General features: G+C 37.4%; 1 protein-coding gene across 1 annotated transcript; it reads left to right on the top strand.

Moving 5' to 3' along the window:
* The first annotated feature begins 51 nt into the window (after window positions 1-51).
* On the top strand, window positions 52-17,246 carry ADAMDEC1 (ADAM like decysin 1). The gene is made up of 14 exons (XM_042982641.1): window positions 52-166; window positions 1,911-2,026; window positions 3,514-3,590; window positions 4,532-4,610; window positions 6,082-6,158; window positions 7,253-7,439; window positions 7,657-7,719; window positions 8,392-8,463; window positions 8,762-8,931; window positions 9,291-9,372; window positions 10,073-10,203; window positions 11,683-11,860; window positions 15,208-15,293; window positions 16,569-17,246. Exons 1-14 carry the CDS (start codon window positions 118-120, stop codon window positions 16,573-16,575), a joined length of 1,374 nt encoding a protein of 457 aa, XP_042838575.1. The 5' UTR covers window positions 52-117; the 3' UTR covers window positions 16,576-17,246.
* Window positions 17,247-22,020: the final 4,774 nt, after the last annotated feature.

Here is a 22,020-nt window from a genome sequence, read left to right as displayed (position 1 = left end):
TTTTTTTTTTTTTTTTTTACAATTTGTAAAGAGAAGTAGGGGAAGATAAAGCTGGACAGCTGGGGAGACCACAGCTTCAGGCCGTGTGGGACTTCTCGGCTACCTGCAGTAGGCAACATGCCTTTGGTCCTACTTTCTATCCTCTGGCTCATCACTCCAACTCAAGGTAAGCACCAAAATCCTGACATTTTATACAAAAGTCAAATTGCTTAATGCATTTGAAAGTACTCTTGAGAAAATAACATGCTCACATGACCCAAAGATCACTGCATTTTGCTATATTTACTTAATCTACATATACTCCACGCTCATCGTCAAGGTGTTATGATTGGTATAATAATTTCATTAGGATGCACCTCAAACTTTACCTCTTGGTCATTAATGCTACTGGATCTATAATTTTATTTTCTAAGGCACACAGCCTAAATGACACCAGAGAATTAACTTCCAGACCAGAAATGAAGAGTTTCCTCACTATCTCCAATGTTATCTCGAATAACATTGGTATTTTCTACCCCATAAGGAGACAATCATTTATCCAGACACAATTTGACCAAAAACTGTGCTACAATGGATAACTCTTAAGTAAAATTAACATCAAATTAGACATAATTGCAGCATTAAGCAAAATTAAAAATTAATTGGCCAACTGAAAATTTACTAATGGAGTTAAGACTAAAATCTATTAAAATTTATTCTCTTCTAAATCCCACAACTCTTTACATTAATTGGATTCACATTCTCCATTGTTAAAAAAAATTCTAGTAATAAATTTATAAATGTCCTGTTTTCCTATGTGATGAATCCTTTCTAAGATAGCAGCATAGCAGAACTTTGGGGACTGGCTAGGAGACATTTTTTTACTTGAGAAGTTTCCTTCCGGTTCTTCACATCAGCCAGGTGTAAAACTGCTTGGAGTTCCCAAGGCCACGCTGTCTGTCAGTGGGAAATTGTCTTTAAGCACAGACATTCATCTTTGAAAATGGGAGCATTTAAAAACAAGACTGACCTTACATCGAACAATTAAAAGTACATAAGGTGTATATGTCATCTTCCTAGACTGGCGCTACATAATTTGGTATATTTTATGTCATTCAATGTTTACACCAACCTCCATTTTTTAAATAAGTAACCTGATTGGAAGGAAAAATAGCTTTTGCAAGGTCATTTGGCTAGGACTTAAGACCACATCTTTTGGCTCCAATATCAGTTCTAGGAAATGGTCTATGTAATATTATACCAAGTGTATCAAGAAGGACACTAAGTTCATTTAGTCTACTCGCTATCTGGTTTTCCTACTTGCTATCTGATGCTTTAAAGTTGCTTTGGCAGGGATCACAAAAACTTTGTCTCCCTATGAAATCTGGAGTCTTGAGGGCAAATGCTGATGAGACAAAGAACGTAACGGTTTATTGTTACGCTTTGAAAGATAAAATAGCGGTCAGTAGGGTCTTCCCTAAGAATGAAGTATTGTCTGTTTATAAAAATTTGATTTTTGGAAGGGGTAGTCTGAGGTTTCACCACAAAGAGAAAAAGACATAGAAAGAAAAAAGAAATCTCTGAGAACACTGAGAGAAAAATCCTCAATTTTGAACCAGACTAGAGAAGAGAAGAGGAGGGAACTGGACTACAGGGAAGGATTCCTGGCTTCCATAATCTCCCACATATTGAGAGACCATCCAACGCACTGCCATATCTTTCCAGAATAGGTAGATAGAGCAAAAGAAAAATTCTTTGTTATCCAAGGTGATAAGGAGAAGGAGGAAGGCGTAACTTGTTTCTCCTAAGGTTTACTTTCTGGACGGGAATTCAGTCTTCCATACCATTTCAGCAAAACCAACCAACCCAAACCAAAACAATACCAAAGACTTTAAATGTGTTATATCAATATTACCTCTCTCTCTTTCTAGCAATGGCCATAAAGCAAACACCTGAATTAGAGCTCTATGAAGTAGTTCGCCCTAAAAAACTACACATTTTACACAAAAGGGAGATACAAAACAACCAGACAGAGAATGGCAAAGAGGTAAGCAGTGTGAATGACTATGGGATTTTACAAAGAACCAGTTAAGAGCCTCTTCACCCATGGAAGCGATGTCTAATAGTTGACTTTTGAAGCCCATATCCACAGGTCCCCTTTGTCCAGGAAAGAATGCAGGATTTCTCAGAATGCTTTTACAATTAAGCCGTAAGAAGGGAGTTAACTGTTTCACTTGCTCAGAAAGAACAAAGCTGCTTGGACATCTCTCCAAATTTGGAGGATAGGGGGAAAGCATAGGAAGGCAGTCATTTCTAGAAGGTGTTTCTTACCAAGTTCACCAAACCTATGTATTCCCCCTACCCTCACCTCCTGTCCCACTGAATTGCCTTTTCCATGGTCATCTTGTCTGTAATGGAGAACTCAACATTATCCCATTAAGTAGCACGATTTACAAAATTTATTAAAGATGGGCGCCTGGGTGCCTCAGTTGGTTAAGCTTCAGACTCTTGGTTTTGGCTCAGATTATGATCTCACAGTTCATGAGTTCCAGCCCTGTATGGGGCTCCACGAGGGCAGTGCAGAGCCTGATTGGGATTCTCTCTCTCCCTCTCTCTCTCTCTGACCCTCCCCCACTCATTCTCTCTCTTACTCTCTCTCTTAAAAATAAATTAAAAATTTTTTTTAATTGATTAAAGACATTGACTCTTCGACTATTACGTTGTTGCAAATATTTGTAACTTTTACTTTTAAAATATTTTTTACTTTATTTAATTCTTAGTAGGTTTTTACTTGGTTTTCTTCAGTATATTTGGTTTGGTTTTAAAATAATAAAAATAGGGGCTCCTGGGTGGCTCAGTTGGTTATGCGACCGACTTCGGCTCATGGTTCATGAGTTCCAGCCCCGCGTCAGGCTCTGTGCTGACAGCTCAGAGCCTGAAGTCTGCTTCCGATTCTGTGCGTCCCTCTCTCTCTGCACCTCCCCTGCTCGTGTTCTGTCTCTCTCTGTCTCTCAGAAAAAGAAATAAATGTAAAAAAAATTTTTAAATAATAAAAATATTACCTTATTATTATACCATTAGTGATCAATTAGGCTACATAGGACAGTATAGTGTATAGTAAGGCAAATAATAAATCCTTACCTTACATCTTAGAACTAGTTTAACCTGTGAATATTATTGAATATTATTGAATAATAATAATATTGAATATTATTGCCTATGTTGAATAACTGTATTACTTATCACTATTATTGCATTATTGGACTTTTTGTTAATCCATCTTAATGTACAATTTATGTTTTGTTTTATATATTTTGTATAGATAAAAGAATTATTTTATCCTATATGCATTTGTAATTATTCTTCTATGGATACTACATGTATCATTTATTATAATATAATATAAATTGATATCATTTTTATATCAGACACATAATTGATATCAGAAATATAAATTGATATCATTTTTATATCAGACACATAATTGATATCAGAAATATAAATTGATATCATTTTGTTATTAAATATTTTTAGGACAGATATGAACCTGAACTTCAGTATCAGATTACATTAAATGGAGAAGAAGTTGTTCTTCACCTACAAAAGAGCAAGTAAGTTGTGCTGCCTGAGTCTAACCAATAGATTATATTAAGACAATGTGGAAAAATACACCTTCTTGAGACTCTATTTCATGTGATTTGAGATAGAAGGCATGAAGTATATTGGGTTTTAGATGTTATTAGACTGTGCTAATGTTATCTAAGAAGGTTGATGCTTTCTGAGGAAATTACATGCAAAGTATAAAGAAAGGGAAGAACACAGATAATGCCTTTCTTCCTTCATACTTCCCCTGATTTACTGAAAATCTTTTCTACCCAGATAAACTCAAATCTTTGACGTGACCTCCCATTACTTTTATAACAACATATGTGGGGCGTCTAGGTGGCTCAGTCAGTTGAGTGTCCAATTCTTGATTTCAGCTCAGGCCATGATCCCAGCGTCATGGGATCAAGCTTCGCATCGGGCTAAGCTGAGCGTGAAGCCTGCTTGAGATTTTCTGTCTCTCTTCCTCTGCCCCTCTCTGCCTCTGGCGCTCCTTCTCTCTCTAAAAAAAAGAACATATGGAGGAGTCATTCAGGACACACAGCCTTGAGATAAATCCCTGGGGATGGGGCTCTACCAAGTTCTACAACTGTCAGTAAACTTCTCCCTGAACACAATGGTCTTTTATGCATATTTGTGACCCGACACCCTTCAGAGACCCTGTGGCGACTGTGTCTTTGCTGTGAAGAATCTAAAAATAACCCATTGGAGGATAGAGAATTTGCAGCTGAAAAGTATCTGGGGGTATTTCTTCCCTTGGATCTAATGGGTATGACTAAGGCTTTGATTGGCTTCGGCAGCAGAGTTCCAATGTTAGAAAAGAATCAGTGGGTCACAGTGTTCTTTCTCATCATAGACATAATCATTCTTTTTGTGCTGCAATGCATTTCAAGAACATTAGCCCTTATTACCACCTTACGTGTATCATGCAACTTTTTGAACTTTGCAGACATCTCTTGGGGCCAGACTACACCGAAACGTATTACTCACCCGGAGGGGAGAAAATCACTACAAGCCCTCAGAACATGGTAGGTTCTGAATGCTTTCTGGGACTTTTTCTGGGATCTACTACTTACGTTGTACGATGCATAGATGCAAGGGCAAATAAAAAAGAAATCGAAGGACTAGGAACAAAGATGCTCATCTATGACCAATGAGAGAACAAATGAAAAAATCATAGTCAGCTTTTTAGAAAGGTAAGGATACAGTAGGAGGCTTCCAAGTATTATATTTGTGGAAGCAACTACCAGTCCACTTTCCCTTAGACCATCTTATCAAAAAGTTAGAAATATCTTCCCCAGTAGCTTCTTGAAAAGTCATGTAGCCATTTATTATTTTTGAACAATCTATGCATATATCCTGAGGTCAGTAATGGGACATCAATTATTTAATTCATATAACACCTGGTTAAACCACCATGCTATAGATAATGCCAAGGCTTAGAGGTCAAACATACAAAATCAATGCCAAGGAAAGGGCAGGAAGAGAATACAGAAAGACTCAATCATGGAGTATTAAGAAGTTACATGAGTTTCTCAGAGCCGCTCTCCTTGGGCACCCAAAACATGTCTCTATAAAAAGATAAAACTTCTGTAATAAAATGGCTCTTTGTTCCCTTCTCACATCAAAACTCTCATTTCAAGGATATCTTGATTTTTGCTAATATTTAAATTAATTCAGGCTCAAATGTGAATGGCTGATGGCATATTAATTTGGTACTTTTTCCAAATCCTCTACAAGAAAATGTTTATGATGACAAGGTTTCTTCCAAATGCAAGAAAAACATAGATGGAATTTCAGACCCTGAGACCAGTTTATTTTGACCAAGAGTTTCTTCAATGGCTTTTTTGGATCGTTCTACATAAGGGACCCCCTACTTTGCTCATATGGAGAATGAACCATGACTGAATTTCTAGTTGTAGACAGATTCTCTGTGGTTTTAATGCTGGTAAAGGGATTCCACTAGCACACAAATTAAAATGAGGGGTTGGACCAGCTAATATGAGGGGCTCAGGAGTGGTAGTGTGGCTTCTTGAGGAGCCTGGGATCTAGAAAAATGGGTACCTCATTTTATACACATGTGACACACAGTGTCTTAGGGACTCAGCACAGGGAAGCCAAATTCTCAAAAGTTGGTCCTCAAACTCGAGAGCTCTCTGGGAGCATCGTCGATCCCAGGGAGACTCGCCAGTGTCCAAGATGCAGTGTCCAAGTTCACCATGAGCCCACTTAGGTTCATACTCCCTGGACTTTTCTTTTGTGCCATGAGTGCCAGAAAGAGAACATCGTCGTCAAAGATGGAGTTTCCAGGGTGAGTAGTGGAGCAGTTCCTAAAATCTCTGAAGTTCTCACTGTTTTTGTGTCTGGGAACTGGTCTGGCCACTGCCACTAGGTGAAGAATTTTCCTACATATTCAAAATAACAGCTTTCACCCCAACTGTGATACATTTATTCTTACAGTTTAAAAAAAATGTGTATATTTCTCGTTTCCAACTTTAGGAGCATTGCTACTATAAAGGACACATCCTCAATGAAAAGGATTCTGTTGCCAGCATTAGTACTTGTGATGGGTTGAGGTGAGAGCCATTTGCAAAAATATTGAACAGCAAGCACCATTCTAATGGCACAGAACTGAGTCTTCTTGGACATCATGTCTTCCTATCTTGGTAAAATCTCCTGCAGGGGTAAAACGCCATTAAAATGAAGAGTCAGGTATCACTCTTGCAATCATTTTATAATCGGTTAAAAATTATGCCGAACGTAATTTTGAGAGTGTATGTGTGCGCACATGCACTTGTGTGTGTGATATTTCTGTTTGCAAAGATAATTCTTGCCAGTTTGGAAAAATTGGAGAAGTAAGAAAAAGCACCAACAAAAAAAAATAATAACCACTGCAAAATTGTGCTTATAAGTGACACTATCATTAACTATTTGTCATGCTTGCAGCCTTTGTGCATACAGACGTATATTTTCATCATGTGATGTCACAAGCCTCTTCCCATATCACAAAATATCACATATCACCCATATCACGTATCACCCATATCACGTATCACCCATATCACATATCACCCATATCACATATCACCCATATCACAAGCCTCTTCCCATATGACATCTACATTCATAGATGTAATGTTTGATGACTATCTATGTTGTATTTGTCACATTCCATCATATGAATTCACTTTATGTTTCTGAATTGATTTTCTTACCAAAAAAGAAAACTTCTCTAAGTTACTACTCATTCCAACCTGTTCCTCTGGCTGATTTGCTCATCATTTTTTCTCTTCTCTGGGGTTCTTAGTATCTCAATACTCTTTTACTCCATCTTCCATTATATTCCTAGGAGCTTTCAAGAAATATTTGTTAAGTGGATAAATGAACTATGGACAAACATTCCCTGAGCTTATGCTCTGAATGTCAAATCCTTTGGGACAGCTTCATCTGAGCAATTCTTGTTTAGAATTTTCTAGTAAATAATATAACCCTCATTTGACGATTGACAAGTATGGATTATAATTTAAATTAGCAAAAGTTAGCTGGAAGGCCTATGAATGAAAACTGTGTGCGTGAGCTTAGGATTTAGGGAGAGGTATACTCCATTCTGGTCACTTTTGTGACTTTGTGTGGCAGAGAATCTTGAAATACGATTCTCTGTGTTTCACAGAGGATACTTCGCGTATCATGACCAAAGATACATGATAAAGCCTCTGAAAAGTACAGACCAAGAAGAACATGCTGTCATCACATATAACCAGGAAGAGCTTGACCTGGCTAATCACACCTGTGGTGTAAGAAGTGTTGGCAGGAAACAAGGCCATATTCGAACCTCTAGGTCACTCAATAGCCCGGAGGTAAGTGTAGCTTTCCTATGTCATCATTTCTTCCACTGTCTCAGCAATGATGTATGATATACCATTGTATTCAACAGTTACTGCTACAGGTAAAGGCTATAATTCACTTACTTATTCCTTGATGGAATTTCCCCCTGGCCAAAAAAAAATATTGTAAGTTTTTCCAGTCTTTAGGATAAAGATGGTTATTAACGATGGTATTTTACTCTTTGTAAAGCAAGAAGACTTTCTTCAGGCTGAGAAATACATTGATCTCTTTTTGGTCCTGGATAATGCCTTTGTGAGTATAAAATATGGGTGCTTCTGGGGCAGTTAGGTCAACTGTTAAGACTTCTTATTGAGTGAACACAAGCCATAAGCTATTCTAGCTGAAAACTCAGGCCCTGACCACCTGAATGTCCTGTCTTTTCCACCTGCCTTGTGGGCAATGGTTGTCACTTACCCACCCCCTTTAATATCCACCTGCTGCCAGTATATTCAGATATTGGAAGCATACTCAATACCAGATAGCTCCAAGAAATCAACCATAATCATGAAAAATTTAAAGAATGGGTTATTAAAATATTTTTTAAATTCTCACTCCGTTATGTAAACATAAAGCAGATACAAAACTATATATATTTTACAAATTATATTTAGATTTATACAAGTACTAGAATCTGTGATTCTGGCTTAGCCAATACTGCTTTATAATCAAATTTTAATGTTGTTGAATTGGTTGGAAACATTGAAAATGTTCATTTGATTTCTTCATCCTTACAAAGGAAAACCACTGAACACTAAAGAATTCTTACATTTAGAAAGAATTTGTTGAAACACAGAGTGTTATATAAGTCAGACATGAATGAATACACGTTTACTTATGTTGAAATTTGTAATTTTTCTTAAAATGTTAAATTCTGTGCCACATCAACTTTATTTTTTAATCGTGTTTGCATTTTGTATTTTACAGTACAACACATATAAGGGGAATCTAACTTTGATAAGAAGCTTTTTGTTTGATGTGATGAACCTACTCAATGTGGTAAGATATTTGCCCTGTAAACATGTATTTCCACATAGAAGCCTGGGGACTCACCACAGAAGGAGTTTTCGCCAAAGAAGGAGTTGGGAGGGTCACAGTGGCTTGCCATCAGCAGTTTTGGGAAACTCAGCAGGCAAGGATCCACAAGGTAAAATCACATACACTGTAGCAAAGGCAACTTCTAGGATTTCTATTTTCAAAATAGGATACACTTATCCATCAGTGGTGATCAGCACAAGATCTAAGATAATAAAGAAACCGCAAACATTTTCATGAAAAAAAGATGCTCTTCCCACAGATCTATAAAACAATAGATGTTCAAGTGGCTTTGGTGGGTATGGAAATCTGGTCTGACGCTGATAAGATAAAGGTGGTACCCAACACAGGTGCCACCTTTAACAACTTTCTGAATTGGCATCGTTCCAACCTGGAGAAAATGAAGATACACGATCATGCACAGCTACTCAGGTGAGCACGTGCTGGCCAGGGCAAGGCGTAGGTAGGCAGGGTGGATAGTTATCCCAAACGGCTCTTGGTAGAGATTTCTGTTCAATTCTATCTCCCCAAGCCGTTGTCAGGGAACCTGAAGTTCTACCATTAGGAATTCACCTGTAAGAATGTGGAGACCCATGTCAGGTCACTAAAATGGACTCCTGGATGTGGGATAGCCATCTGTGATCGTTACAATGCTGTGGAATAGCAGAAGACTTTCTGGGGCCTACTGAATATGAAAAGGGTAGAGAAACAGGAAATCTAGAGCATAAGTGACAAAAGCTAATGGTTCCAAAGACTTACGTTGTGACAATATGCCTGTAACTTTCACACAGTGGAATTGACTTCACCAACCGACGTGTAGGAATGGCAGCCACGAATTCCTTGTGCTCCCCATCTTCAGTTGCTGTTATTGAGGTTGGTAAACTCATAGTAAGGCTCCCTGTGGTTCTGTATCCTCTATGATGGGCCAGAATAATGCCTTCTACAGAGTTAGCACAACGAACATTTGCTGAGTCAGTAAATAAAAGTAGAAATTAACCTACTGGTAGATCATTACACTGAAGCTCCCTTAGATTATAAAATAGAATATTTCCTTAGACTGGCCCTCCCAGAAGTATTCATTCTTTAGTTGGTATTAGGGAATAAAAACAGGAAATTGGAACAGAAAAGGAACCAAGATGCCCTCTGTGGCCTGAGCCGACTTCAAATTAATCACCTTCAGTATCAATGGCCAGAGAGGTCAGTCAAGGTGTATTTTGGTGTCATTTGGCCAAGCATTACCAATGCCGACCATTCTGGCAATTGTTCTTGGAAACTTTGAAAACATAGTATTGTACTTCCTATGAAGAATGTAATTACTTCAATTTAATCATGGTTTACCAGGAACTCCTCATTAGCTCAGCAAACATTTATTGAGCACTGACTAGATGGTTGGATTCACAGGAGCCAACCAGTTCAAATGTCAGTTCAACATTTTACGATAGCCAATGGCAGGGAAAAGAGCTTAAAGACTCATTATTTTTCATCTGTCCAACTATTTTTTTTAGCTAGGAAATAACTAAATATCGTAAGTAATAGATGTTTCTGGGTTTTTTTTTTTTTTGCTTCTTTCTAGGCTAAGAAAAAGAATAGTGTGTCTCTTGTAGGAGTGATGTCGCATGAATTAGGTCATGTCCTTGGTATGCCCGATGTTCCATATTACACCAAGTGTCCCTCAGGGAGTTGTGTGATGAATCAATATCTGAGGTGAGACTTTGTCACGCTTGAGAAAAAAATATATATATCTCTTAATTCTTCAATTTAAATATTTCTTAAATTTTAAAGAATTCAGATACAGTCTATATAGTGAATGGATTCTTGTGTTTTGGGGGCTTTTGTTTGTTTTGTTGTTTTTTTGTTTTTTGGGGTTTTTTTTTGTTTTTTTACCAAGGGCTGTGAATCCCGTTAATTCACACTCCAACCTATTGATGCACAGGTTTTACTAGCTTATCGGGGCTCATTACTTCAGATTTCCAAATATGCCAAGTTAGAGATTATGAGTATGGTAACCATGTTATTTTAACTTAAAAGACTTTTTAATGGCCAAGATATGGAAGCAACCTACATGTCAAGCAATAAGTGAATGCATGGGGCGCCTGGGTGGCTCAGTCGGTTAAGCGTCCGGCTTCGGCTCAGGTCAGGATCTCGCGGTTCGTGAGTTCGAGCCCTGCGTCAGGCTCTGTGCTGACAGCTCGGAGCCTGGAGCCTGTTTCGGATTCTGTGTCTCCCTCTCTCTCTCTGACCCTCCCCCTTTCATGCTCTGTCTCTCTCTGTCTAAAAAACAAATAAATGTTAAAAAAAAATTAAAAAAAAAGTGAATGGATATATATACATATATATATATACATATATATATATATACACACATATATATATACAACATAATGAAATATTACTCAGACATTAAGAAGAATGAAATCCTGCCATTCATGTCAATATGGATAGATTTAGAGGGTATTGTGCTAAGTGAAATAAATCAAACAGAAAAAGACAAATATCATATTATTTTACTTATAAATGGAATTTAAAAATCAAAACTAATGAACAAACTAATAAATGAATAAACTAACAAACAGACAAAACCAGAAATATATTCATAAATACAGAGAACAAACTGGTGGTTGCCAGACAGGGGAGGGGAAGGGGATGGGAAACATAGATGAAGGGGATTAAGATGTACCTACTTATTATTATTAAATAGTAATATATTTTCTTAAAATATCTAAGTAAGATGATGACACCTAAGTAAGCCAGTAAGATGATGACAACATTCTTATATATCCCCATCACTAATCACTCCATCCATTTTTATGTTGTTATTAATTACCTTCTAATGCCAGGAAATTTGCAAGGACTTGGGATAGAAAAATGAAAAAAAAAAATACTTTGCTCTTAAAAGTGGTCATGAATAGGAAGAGAAATACGTTCATAGAATTGGCTCATTCATCACTCCTGCCATTTAGGACAGTACGGAATCCACACAGGAATTTAAATTCTTCCAGTTCTACAAGCTCCGTCTAGGAAAACAATTTTCCAACTAGCATAGTATTTACGCCCTTTTGCCCTTCACGTATAACATAGTACTGTCCTGAACAAATACTGAATTTGGAATTTCCATTGAACCCGGGGATATAGTTAGACAAATCAGTTTCTCACTATATATCATGACTTTTCTTCTGGTTACAGCTCAAAATTCCCAAAAGATTTCAGTACATCCTGCCGTGCACATTTTGAGAAATACATTTTATCTCAAAAACCAAAGTGCCTGCTACAAGCACCAATTCCTAAAAATATAATAACAAAGCCAGTGTGTGGGAACCAACTTCTGGAAGTAGGAGAAGATTGTGATTGTGGCCCTCCTAAGGTAGGAAAATATCCACAGTTTGAAATTTATTATAGAGTTATTGCAACATGAGAATTATGCTGTTTTCTTTTCCTTCTTTAAAAATGTTCTTTTGGAAAGACTTTCTAAAGATAAGCTTGGCATCACAGTAAAAAAGTGGGCTTGTGCTTGTGTTTATTTTTTTTATTTTTAGAAAAAAATTTTTAACGTTTATTGATTTTTGAGACAGAGAGAGACAGAGCATGAACAGGGGTGGGTCAGAGAGAGAGAGGGAGACACAGAATATGAAACAGGCTCCAGGTTCTGAGCTGTCAGCACAGAGCCCGATGCGGGGCTCGAACCCACAGACTGTGAGATCATGACCTGAGCCGAAGTCGGATGCTTAACCGACTGAGCCACCCAGGCACCCCTGTGCTTGTGTTTTTAATACCGATTTTAGACATGTTTTGAAAGGCATTTCAAAAGCCAGGATGCACTTATGACATGATTATATAAAGCTCGATGTAAAGAAGTAAATCATTAACTATAACATGTCATTTATAATCTTTCCTAGATATATTAGCCAGAAATCCTTAAATCACCTCAAGTCACAGTTGATCATTTGTTAAGCAAAAGCAATTACAGATCTAGACGTACCTTCTTTCCATAGAGAGAGCTGGCCTTCACTCAACAAGCCAGTGTATAAACCAAGCAGTAAATGAAACAGAGAAGGAAAAAAAAGAGAGAGAGAAAATCGCATAAGCCTGTAGAAAATTAGCTGTTAATATAAAATGTCTGAGATAATTACTATAATTCTGCTAATCTTTACAAAAATCTGACCCCTGTCGGGCATCAGTGTCTCTGAAAGACTATTTGCCAGCTATCCCACATTAAATCCCACGTTCCATTCATAAACACGTTCATAATCGCCCTATGCCTCCGCTATTAATGTAGACATTTTAAGCTGTTGAATTACATTAGAAGATTTCATGGTGTAACAATCATTTGTAAAGGATATTATAAATATTCTTCTAATTATGATGAGAAATGAAATTTTACAAATAATTTGGTGCTTTATAATGAGTTAGCTTTAAGTTTATCTCATTCCCACCTTGCTTACACTCCAGTAAACCTGCTTGGGTAGAAGACAATTGAAATCAGGGGCACCTGGGTGGCTCAGTTGGTTGGGTGACTGACTTCGGCTCAGGTCATGATCTCACAGTTTGTGAGTTCGAGCCCCACATCAGGCTCTGTGCTGACAGCTCAGGGCCTGGAGCCTGCTTCGGATTCTGTGTCTCCTCCTCTCTCTACCCCTCCCCTGCTCATGCTCTGTGTCTCTCTGTCTCTCAATAATAAATAAACGTTAAAAAAAAAAATTAAAAATAAATAAATAAATAAAAGAAGACAATTGAAATCATTTACGGTCTTAGGTGCTTCTAATGTCAGCAGGTGCATGGCATATAGTCAGTGCACACAGACAGATGAGAGAGAGAGAGAAAACACTTTATATTATGTGAAAGATCTAATATTCTTTAAGTGTATCAGCCAACTCCTATATCGTTTCCATTTTGTGTTGATTTTCTTCCTTAGGAGTGGAATAAAACTAGAGTTCAAGCTTATGAACAACTGAGTTTTTCAACAGCTGTTTTCCTATCCAAAAAGTAGTATATAACCTTTATATAGTATTTTTTAGTGGATAGTCCTATTTCCTATGATCTAATATGCTATTTCACTGTTTTGATCTACATATTTAAGCCTTTTTCTAGATCTTAAAAATAACCATAGTATCCATCGGTCTAAATATTATCACAGCATCATGTTATTTTAATGACTGTGACTATGCAATGCATTTAAATACCTTCAGTGGCGAGTGTGTTTACTTTTTCTTTTTAGTTTATTTATTTATTTTGAGACAGAGAGAGACTCAGAGAGCACAACTGGGGGAGGCAGAGAGAAAGGGAGAGAGAGGGAGAGAGAGAAAGAATCCCAAGCAGGTTCCATGCTGTCAGCACAGAGACCGATGTAGGCTCGAACTCACCAACTGTGAGATTGTGACCTGAGCTGAAACCAAGAGTCGGACACAACTGACGGAGCCACCCAGGCGCCCCAAATGTGTTGATTTTGGGGGGTGGGATTTGTGTAGTCCTTCCTCAGTGTTCATTCTTCCATATAATTCTTGGTATTTTGTCAGTTTTCCCCCAAATAGAATTGGGATTCTGATTGAAATGCATGAAATTCGTATTTCACTCCGAAGGCCGCTGCCACTTCCACAGTATTATTGTTTAAACTGGTTGCGTTTTGAGTTTCTCAGGACAGTTAAATATAAAGTTCTTGTAGCTCTTTATTATGAAAGATTATTCTGAAGTATTTTCTATTTTTCTTTTTTCTATTAGTATGTGTGATGTTCACTTTTTCATATTAGGTGATTTATTACTTTTTTAATGTTCTTTTATTATCTTAAAGAGTTATCTTAGTGACTCATCCAATGTTTTTAGAGTCGATTCTCTATTTTTTACCAGGTCAAATATTTTATTACGTACAAGAGATGAAAATGTGATTTATACTTTCCAATTATTGTTACATTTTCATATCTTTTCTTTCTCTCGTGGCATGTCAGAATTTCCATAAAAATATAGACTATCAATAATCCATGTCTTACTGTTGATTTTATTGGATATATTTTTGCTATTTATCAGATAGATTTTCTTTCTTTCTAAATTATCTTTATTTTCTAATCTTTGCCATCTATCACAATAATATTAGTTTTTTTCTACCCTCGGCCTCTTAATATGATGGATTATATTACTTTATTCTGTATAGTTGAGGCACCCTTGTACTTTTGGTGAAAAAAAAACCGCCCTGCATCGTTGTAATGGAGAGTTATTATATTAATAAACTGGTCTTTTACTAATATTTTATTCAAGCTTTTGTACTTCTATTCGTAAATGAGAATTGGGTGTGCATACGTGTGTGTGTGTACGTGTGTGTGTGTGAGTATTCATTACCAACTCTCATTACCAGAATTATGGAGGCTTAGTAAAATAACTTGAGAATTAACATTTTTTCCCCTACCTTCAAATAGTTTGAGTAGTAGAGAAGTATTCTCCCTTGAAGTTTTAAATTAACTTACACGTAATACCAGCTAGACCAAATTTATTTGTGGTAATTCTTGGATAATTCTCTTTTTGTCCTTTTAAGAAGTGGTTTTCATTGGACTTAACATGTCTTTCTACTATGACATTTCCTTGGTCATCTCCTCCATAATTTGTAGAGCAGAGTAATTTAGTTTAAAAAGTGAAATTTCTTTGCCATCTTGTACTAAAAATTGTATGAACCTAGTGTGTAGGAAGAAATGCTGAACCAACTTTCCCTGTCTGTGTGCTTTAAAGAAATGCTCCAATCCTTGCTGTGAGGCCATGACCTGTAAATTAAAATCTGAAGCTGACTGTAGAGGAGCCACTCTGAACCATATCATGTAAGACCCTTTTTTTCATTCTTTGTTCCCAAATATGTTCTCATTTTTATTTCAGAGTTGAGAAAGATGGGCCACTAAGTTCTATAATACAAGAAAACACAACTCACTTTATATCTTCGTTTAATTCATTTGTTAAAATTTTATTTATTTATTTATTTTTTTACTGCACATTTTTCAAATGACTCCATTTCAGAAACAGAAAAAAAACCCCACCATACTGAACAAAAACAACTTAGGGTTTCGTGTCTACTAATATGCTAATGAGAAAAGTGGCTATGTGGTCATCTGGGAGTTTAAGTCTGCTTCAGTCTATGCTAAAAACTATGAATTTCTCTTAGGTAGTGATGAGTTTAATACAAACTAAGATGAGAGTAAGAAAAGTTCATTTTTAAGAAGCCTCTTTTATTCTTGGTAAAGAGCTGATAGTTGTAATTTACAAGGTAGTCAGAAAATTAATAATATTTAAGAACATACTACACCATTTGGTGATACTTCTTTTAAGGTGTCTCAATAAGCTATAATCCATGTATTATTTTTGTGTTTTATAGAACCCTACATGAGTTGGGTTAGGGAACCCAACTGGTCCGACTGAATATGGTATTTGTTTCAGTGAAAAATAGTCCCTGAACAATGAAAAAATCATAAATGGGGAAAAACTCAGGATAAAATACATGGAAAATAGTAATCCTGCCCACCCCCTTCCCTGAGTCTTTTCTGGAGTTAAACCTGTGGAGAGATTATAAAGGGAATAATCAACTCAGACACCATCAACTATCACTTCCTTAAGAAAAAAACCAGCGAGGTTCTAAGATCAGGAACAATACTCATTTCTTCAGCAAGCCTTATTTAACAAGGCCTGCTCAACCTGACATGTGATCCCCTCGGCAGGGAGTTCTGGAAATCATGCCTAGCTTCTTAATCTGTCACAGAGACCAAAAGCTTAGCATCTCAGAAGATATCCATTCAACTCCTCAGGGACTTGGGATGCTAGGTGGGCATGTTCCATTACTGGGAAGATTGACAATCTATTATCATGGAAAGGAAATTGGGTTTGGAGTCAGGAAACCATTTTTCTTAGTTCGGCCCCAAACTAGCTGTGGGACTTCAAGCCTAGTTACTTAATTTGTTTTCTCACCTGTGAAATGGACCTAATGCTCTTCTCACTCAGGAGGGTCGTTAGTATTACCTACATTTTATAAATGTTAATTATCAATTACGTAATATTTTATAATTTATAATAACCATGACTTCCAAATTTTTTTTTCTTTTAATCAGACAGTGAATCAAAAAATCTCCTTCATTGAGATGCTACTTGCTGGGACAAGAATCAAGAGATCTAAACTCACCAGAAATCTTGTGTATTTTCACTGTTGCATTTAGATATATTTTGCTTTCCATTTGGAATTGTACTTCTTCTATTTTTATCAGCCTAGCCAACAGGTAAATAGAGGAATTCAGAGAAATTGCCTGTTTTCTAAAGCCTGATCTTTAATGTATTTTTAAGGATGGTGAGGCTAACTCTGCTCTTTGGGGAACAAAAGAAATTAGCCTTTGACCAAAACGCCTCAAGGTGCCGCCGAATTATACAGGCTCAATTGAGAACTGTGAACTCTACAAGTGACTGACATTTTTACCCCAATCTCATTTTGCTTGTATAACCCATGGCAAAGCAAGTCCACTTGATGAGAGAAGCTTTGGCAGAAGAAGGGAGAACAGAATTCACGTGTCATTTTATTACCCTTCAGTATTCTTGTTCTTAGAAGTGTGGTATTTGTCTATATCATGTCAAGAGCAATTACATAGAAATATATTTCATTTTATCATGTAAGATCCTTTCTCACCATCACATGTAATGCTAATTTTGAGAAGGCTTCATGCTCACATTTTGATTTACCATCAAAGAATGTTTTATTCATCCATTGATGGAATAGACACCTTACTGTCAATGAATAAAACCGCAAATGTTTGAGACTTTTCTGTGTGGTCATTTTTTTTAAAGTTTATTTATTAATTTTTAAAAAAAAATTTTTTTAACGTTTATTTATTTTTGAGACAGAGAGAGACAGAGCATGAATGGGGGCGGGTCAGAGAGAGAGGGAGACACAGAATCCGAAACAGGCTCCAGGCTCTGAGCAGTCAGCACAGAGCCTGACATGGGGCTCGAACTCACGGACCGCGAGATTGTGACCTGAGCCGAAGTCAGACGCTTAACCGACTGAGCCACCCAGGCGTCCCGTAAAGTTTATTTATTAATTTTGAGAGAGAGAGAGAGAAAGCACACAAGCAAGGGAGGGGCAGAGAAAGAGGGAGAGAGAGAATCCCAAGCAGGTTCTGCACTGTCAGCACAGAACTGGACTCGGGGCTTGAACTCATGAACCAGGACATCATGACCTGAACCGAAACCAGGAGTAGATGCTTAACCGACTGAGCCACTGTGTGGCGCCGCTTTGTGGTGATTTTCAAGCATGAGTATTTTCAACCTTCCGTGTAGGTTTGCGTTAGGTGTTAAAGCCTCACGTATTTAGACTATTTTTTTCCTACAGTCCTCTAACAGTGTTGCCATAGGTAACCAGGCATCACAGTGTGGAGATGAGATGGGGAGATGTGGAGATGAGATGAAGGTCACAACATCTTTTAATGTTCACAGTGAAATGACTTGAGGTCAGTCACGTGAGATTCGACTTCTTCCTGAGGTTTCTGTATTCAAATGCTTTTTAACAGTTACTCCAAACATTCCTCAAAATTCCATTGATGCTTATACTAGGAGAACAAGAATTTAAACACATTTCTAAAGATTGAGCTTTGAAAAGAACAGCCTTCCAGAAAGCCCTGCCTACTGGTGTTGACTGTCTTGCCATTATTGGTGGGCTTGGCATTAGCTGGGCTACAGATAAAGCTGCATGTGCGATGTCACTGAAAGCCATGAAACAGTCCCAAGGCATGAATCGTCCATATTTTCATTGTCCGCTGGTCTGATACAAATTTCCAGCCAATTCCTCCAAGGCCAAAAGGGTTTTTTTTTTTTTTTTTTTTTTTTTTTTTGGCATACTTCCCTCCCCTACCTCCTACTCAGGTAAAGGTTTCTTATAGTAAAACTGCCTGAGCTCCAAAAATTAAAGACAGCGCCATGCTGGAAACAGCGAGTAGGTGAGTGCCAATTGTTAGATTTTCGGGACTATTACGACCTGGTTATGAAACCCAGGCGTTACTCAAAAGCAACCTGTATAACCGTAACTGTATACATCTGCTCCATCCAGTGATGTCATATTGGTAGCTTGAGATGGACCGTGGTGGGAAAATTTTATTACAGAAAGAAGCAAATGCTATGAATCAATTGATTTGCTTATTGTTTATACTTAAGAAAGTGACGCAAAAGTGTTTGTAACGCAGAGTGAAGTTTTAAAAATGAGTCTTTGTAGCAATTATGATGTGAATCATACAAAAACCTGAGATAATGCTCTTTCAGTATTTGAAAACGATTGTCGAATTTGTTGCTCGCATCTTTGACATGTGAGTGAAATTCCAATATATATCTTTGTCGTTTTGATTTCACTCACTTACAGCGAAAGCATTCTGTGAGAATCTAATGACTGTAGAATTTACAACAAAGAATTATCATATGTTTTATTATCTTAAAATTATATGCCACATATCCTTTATATTAATAACATTTATAGTAAACATATGTATTTATGTGCATACATGCATTTGTTATTCCAGAGAGTCAATTATTAAAAAGTTACCAGCATACGACTGATTAGAGGACTTCAAACAAAGTTTTTAAGACATACACATGCAGCCATTTCTCCAAAGCACAACGGTGTATTCAGAATGGCCAGGTCATGGAATAGGTTGGATTCTATTAGCCTAGAAATATGATCACCAACCCTACTCCACTCTTTTCTACCCTACTGAGTAAATTCAGGTACATAATCGGGTCCTTGTCTCTCTTTTCTTTTTTTTTTTTTTTTGTCCAAAAGATCCCTTGTGTTTTTCTGAGATTTGTTTTAATCAAGGCTACTCCAGCCTATCCAACATGGAATTATACCTATAAATCTCAAAGACAAGGCGTCAGGATTCTGATTCTTTTCCACCTTCAAAGAATGTTCTACCGCAGTTACTTGAGACAGTATAAGATATATGGGCTGGGGAGTGAGGTACAGAGGGCACTTTCAAATTCTAATTAGTGGCATCCAAGCGTCAAAAACTGGTGTATATCGGGGTGCCTGGATGGCTCAGTCATTTGAGGGTCTGACTTCAGCCCAGGTCATGATCTCATGGTTTGTGAGTTCAAAGCCCCCCATCGGGCTCCATGCTGACAGCTCGGAGACTGGAGCCTGCTTCCGATTCTGTGTCTCCCTCTCTCTCTGCCCCTCCCCCACTCATGCTCTGTCTCTCTCTCTCTCTCTCTCAAAAATAAACAAACATTAAAAAAAAAGAAAAAAAAAACTGGTGTAGATCGTGGGGGAGGGGCAACACCTACTCCAAGTGGCTTCAGTGTCTGAGTCCCAAGCCCCAGCCTAGTGCCAAAGACCTATTACATTATTTTCAACTTCTTAATGACTCTGCCTTTGTCATGAAAAGATACGCGTCTTCAGAAAAATGGCCTAGAGGTTTGGGCAACTTTCAAAGCTGTGCATAACTGGCAGATCATCAAATAACCGGTTTAAATGAAACTTTTTCCATTGAATTTATCAGGTGTCATAGAACTCTTCAGAAAAAAAAAAAAAAAGCATTGCTATAATAAAGACTTAAATAACTCTTTTTTGAAAACCTCCAGATGGTTGACATATTGGTAGACCAAACATCTGAATAGTTTCCTTTTGGTGTTTGGCAACATGCAAACAATCTAACAGTTAAATGTGATGTGTTTTTATCAACTGGAAATTACTTTCAAAAGCAGAATTCTGTTTCCAACCAGAGCAAAATCAAAAGACTACCATATACCTGCTCCGCGTTCTAAGTTTTTCAAAGTATGTTTACATCTTTTACCAAGTTTGAGTCTTAATGAAAACATTAAGAGACAGGCGTAACGAGTGGTAGTGTTTTCATTTCATAATGGAAGAATCTGTGGCCAAATAGGTTGTTAAGTGACTTAGCCAGGGTTCTATAGAAAACATACGGAAGGCGCACAACTCACTCCAGTGCCCTGAGTCCTGAAGCAAGTCATTTACAAATAATTTAGGTTTCTACCATTTTGTTCTCCATTCTGATGAGACCGTCTCTTGAAATGGTCGAACCTCACGTCTTACAGCACTTTATTTATTGATATTTACAAGATGTCATAAATCCTAAGAGAACCCGGGATCGTGTTGGAAAGTGCACATGAGCACAAAGGACAAATGTCTATGAATAGCGCTCAGTAATTTGCTTTCTAAAGACACTGATTGCTTCCTTCCCTCCCCACCCTTGACTAAATTGCCTGGCACTAGGATTGTATTTTTATTTTTTTCAAAATTTTTAATGTTTATTTGTTTTTAAGAGAGGGAGGGAGGGAGGGCAGAGAGAGAAAGAGACACAGAATCTGAAGTAGGCTCCAGGCTCTGAGCTGCACAGAGACATGGGGCTTGAAGTCATGGACTGAGAGATCATGACCTGATGTTTAACCAACTGAGCCACCCAGGGGCCCCTGGGAGTTTATTTTTAAAGTGAAAAATATGGATTCTTGCAATTTACATATAAAATTGACAATATAGTAAGAGAAGAAAACTGAATTCATACAGGGATAAACAAATGTATACCTGTTTAGTCATTGAAAAACACATGTATTCAAATAGTTTCAACCCTAGTAATAAATAGATTTGTTATATAATGGAAGCTATTTGAGCTAGTATATATCTAGTACATTATACTGAGTATATTACTAAGTAATTAATGAATGTAAAAAACAGGTAAAACATAGTTATTTTTCTCCCTGGAAATTTTTTTTTCATTTTTTAAAATGTTTATTTATTTTTGAGAAAGAGACAGTGTGCGAGCGGGGAAGGGCAGAGTGAGAGGGAACCATGGAATCCAAAGCAGGCTCCAGGCTCCAGGATCTAGGTAGGCTTCAAGCTGTCAGCACAGAGACTCACATGAGGCTCAAACTCATGAACCACCAAATCATGACCTGAACCGAAGTGGATGCTTAACCGACTGAGCCACGCAGGTGTCCCTTTTTTCTCCCTGGAAAATTTTAACTTTGTGAGAACAATGGGCAATCCACATAGCCTAGAAGAGTTGAGCTTCTGGAGGAGATACGGCTTGACCTAGCTGTTGAGGAATAACACGATTTGAAAAGTCAAAGTGACTTTTGGGGGTGTTGACACAGTTTCCAAAAAGGAGTGCAAACTTAGAGACAGAAATGAGAATACTTAGCATGGGACAAGGAGGAGCAATGTGTTCTCTCCTGGCCCATTTTCATCGTGGTCTTGAGTAAGATGCCACAAGGCAGAATGTAGAGTTAGGTGAGCCACGGATTGTATTTAGGATCCGTTAGGCAGGGAACAACATTTATTCTAAGTGCCAATAAACACTACATTAGGTTCTGGCCACCCATTGCCTTACTTAATTTTCATCATACGCATTCCAATTTCATCATTTTTACATTTTGCAGGTGATCACATTAACATTCAGAAAGATTTAACCAACGTCACACAGCAAATAAATGGGTAACTGGGGTGCACCCCAGATATGACATTCTAGTTCCATGGTAGCTTGCTGAATTTTCAGAACTTGAAAGTTATTC

The sequence above is a fragment of the Panthera tigris genome, chromosome B1, assembly GCF_018350195.1.
Source record: "Panthera tigris isolate Pti1 chromosome B1, P.tigris_Pti1_mat1.1, whole genome shotgun sequence".
Taxonomy (NCBI): Eukaryota; Metazoa; Chordata; class Mammalia; order Carnivora; family Felidae; genus Panthera; species Panthera tigris.
The sequence above is the reverse complement of the archived record's forward strand: the minus strand, read 5'-3'. Positions and strand labels throughout refer to the sequence as shown.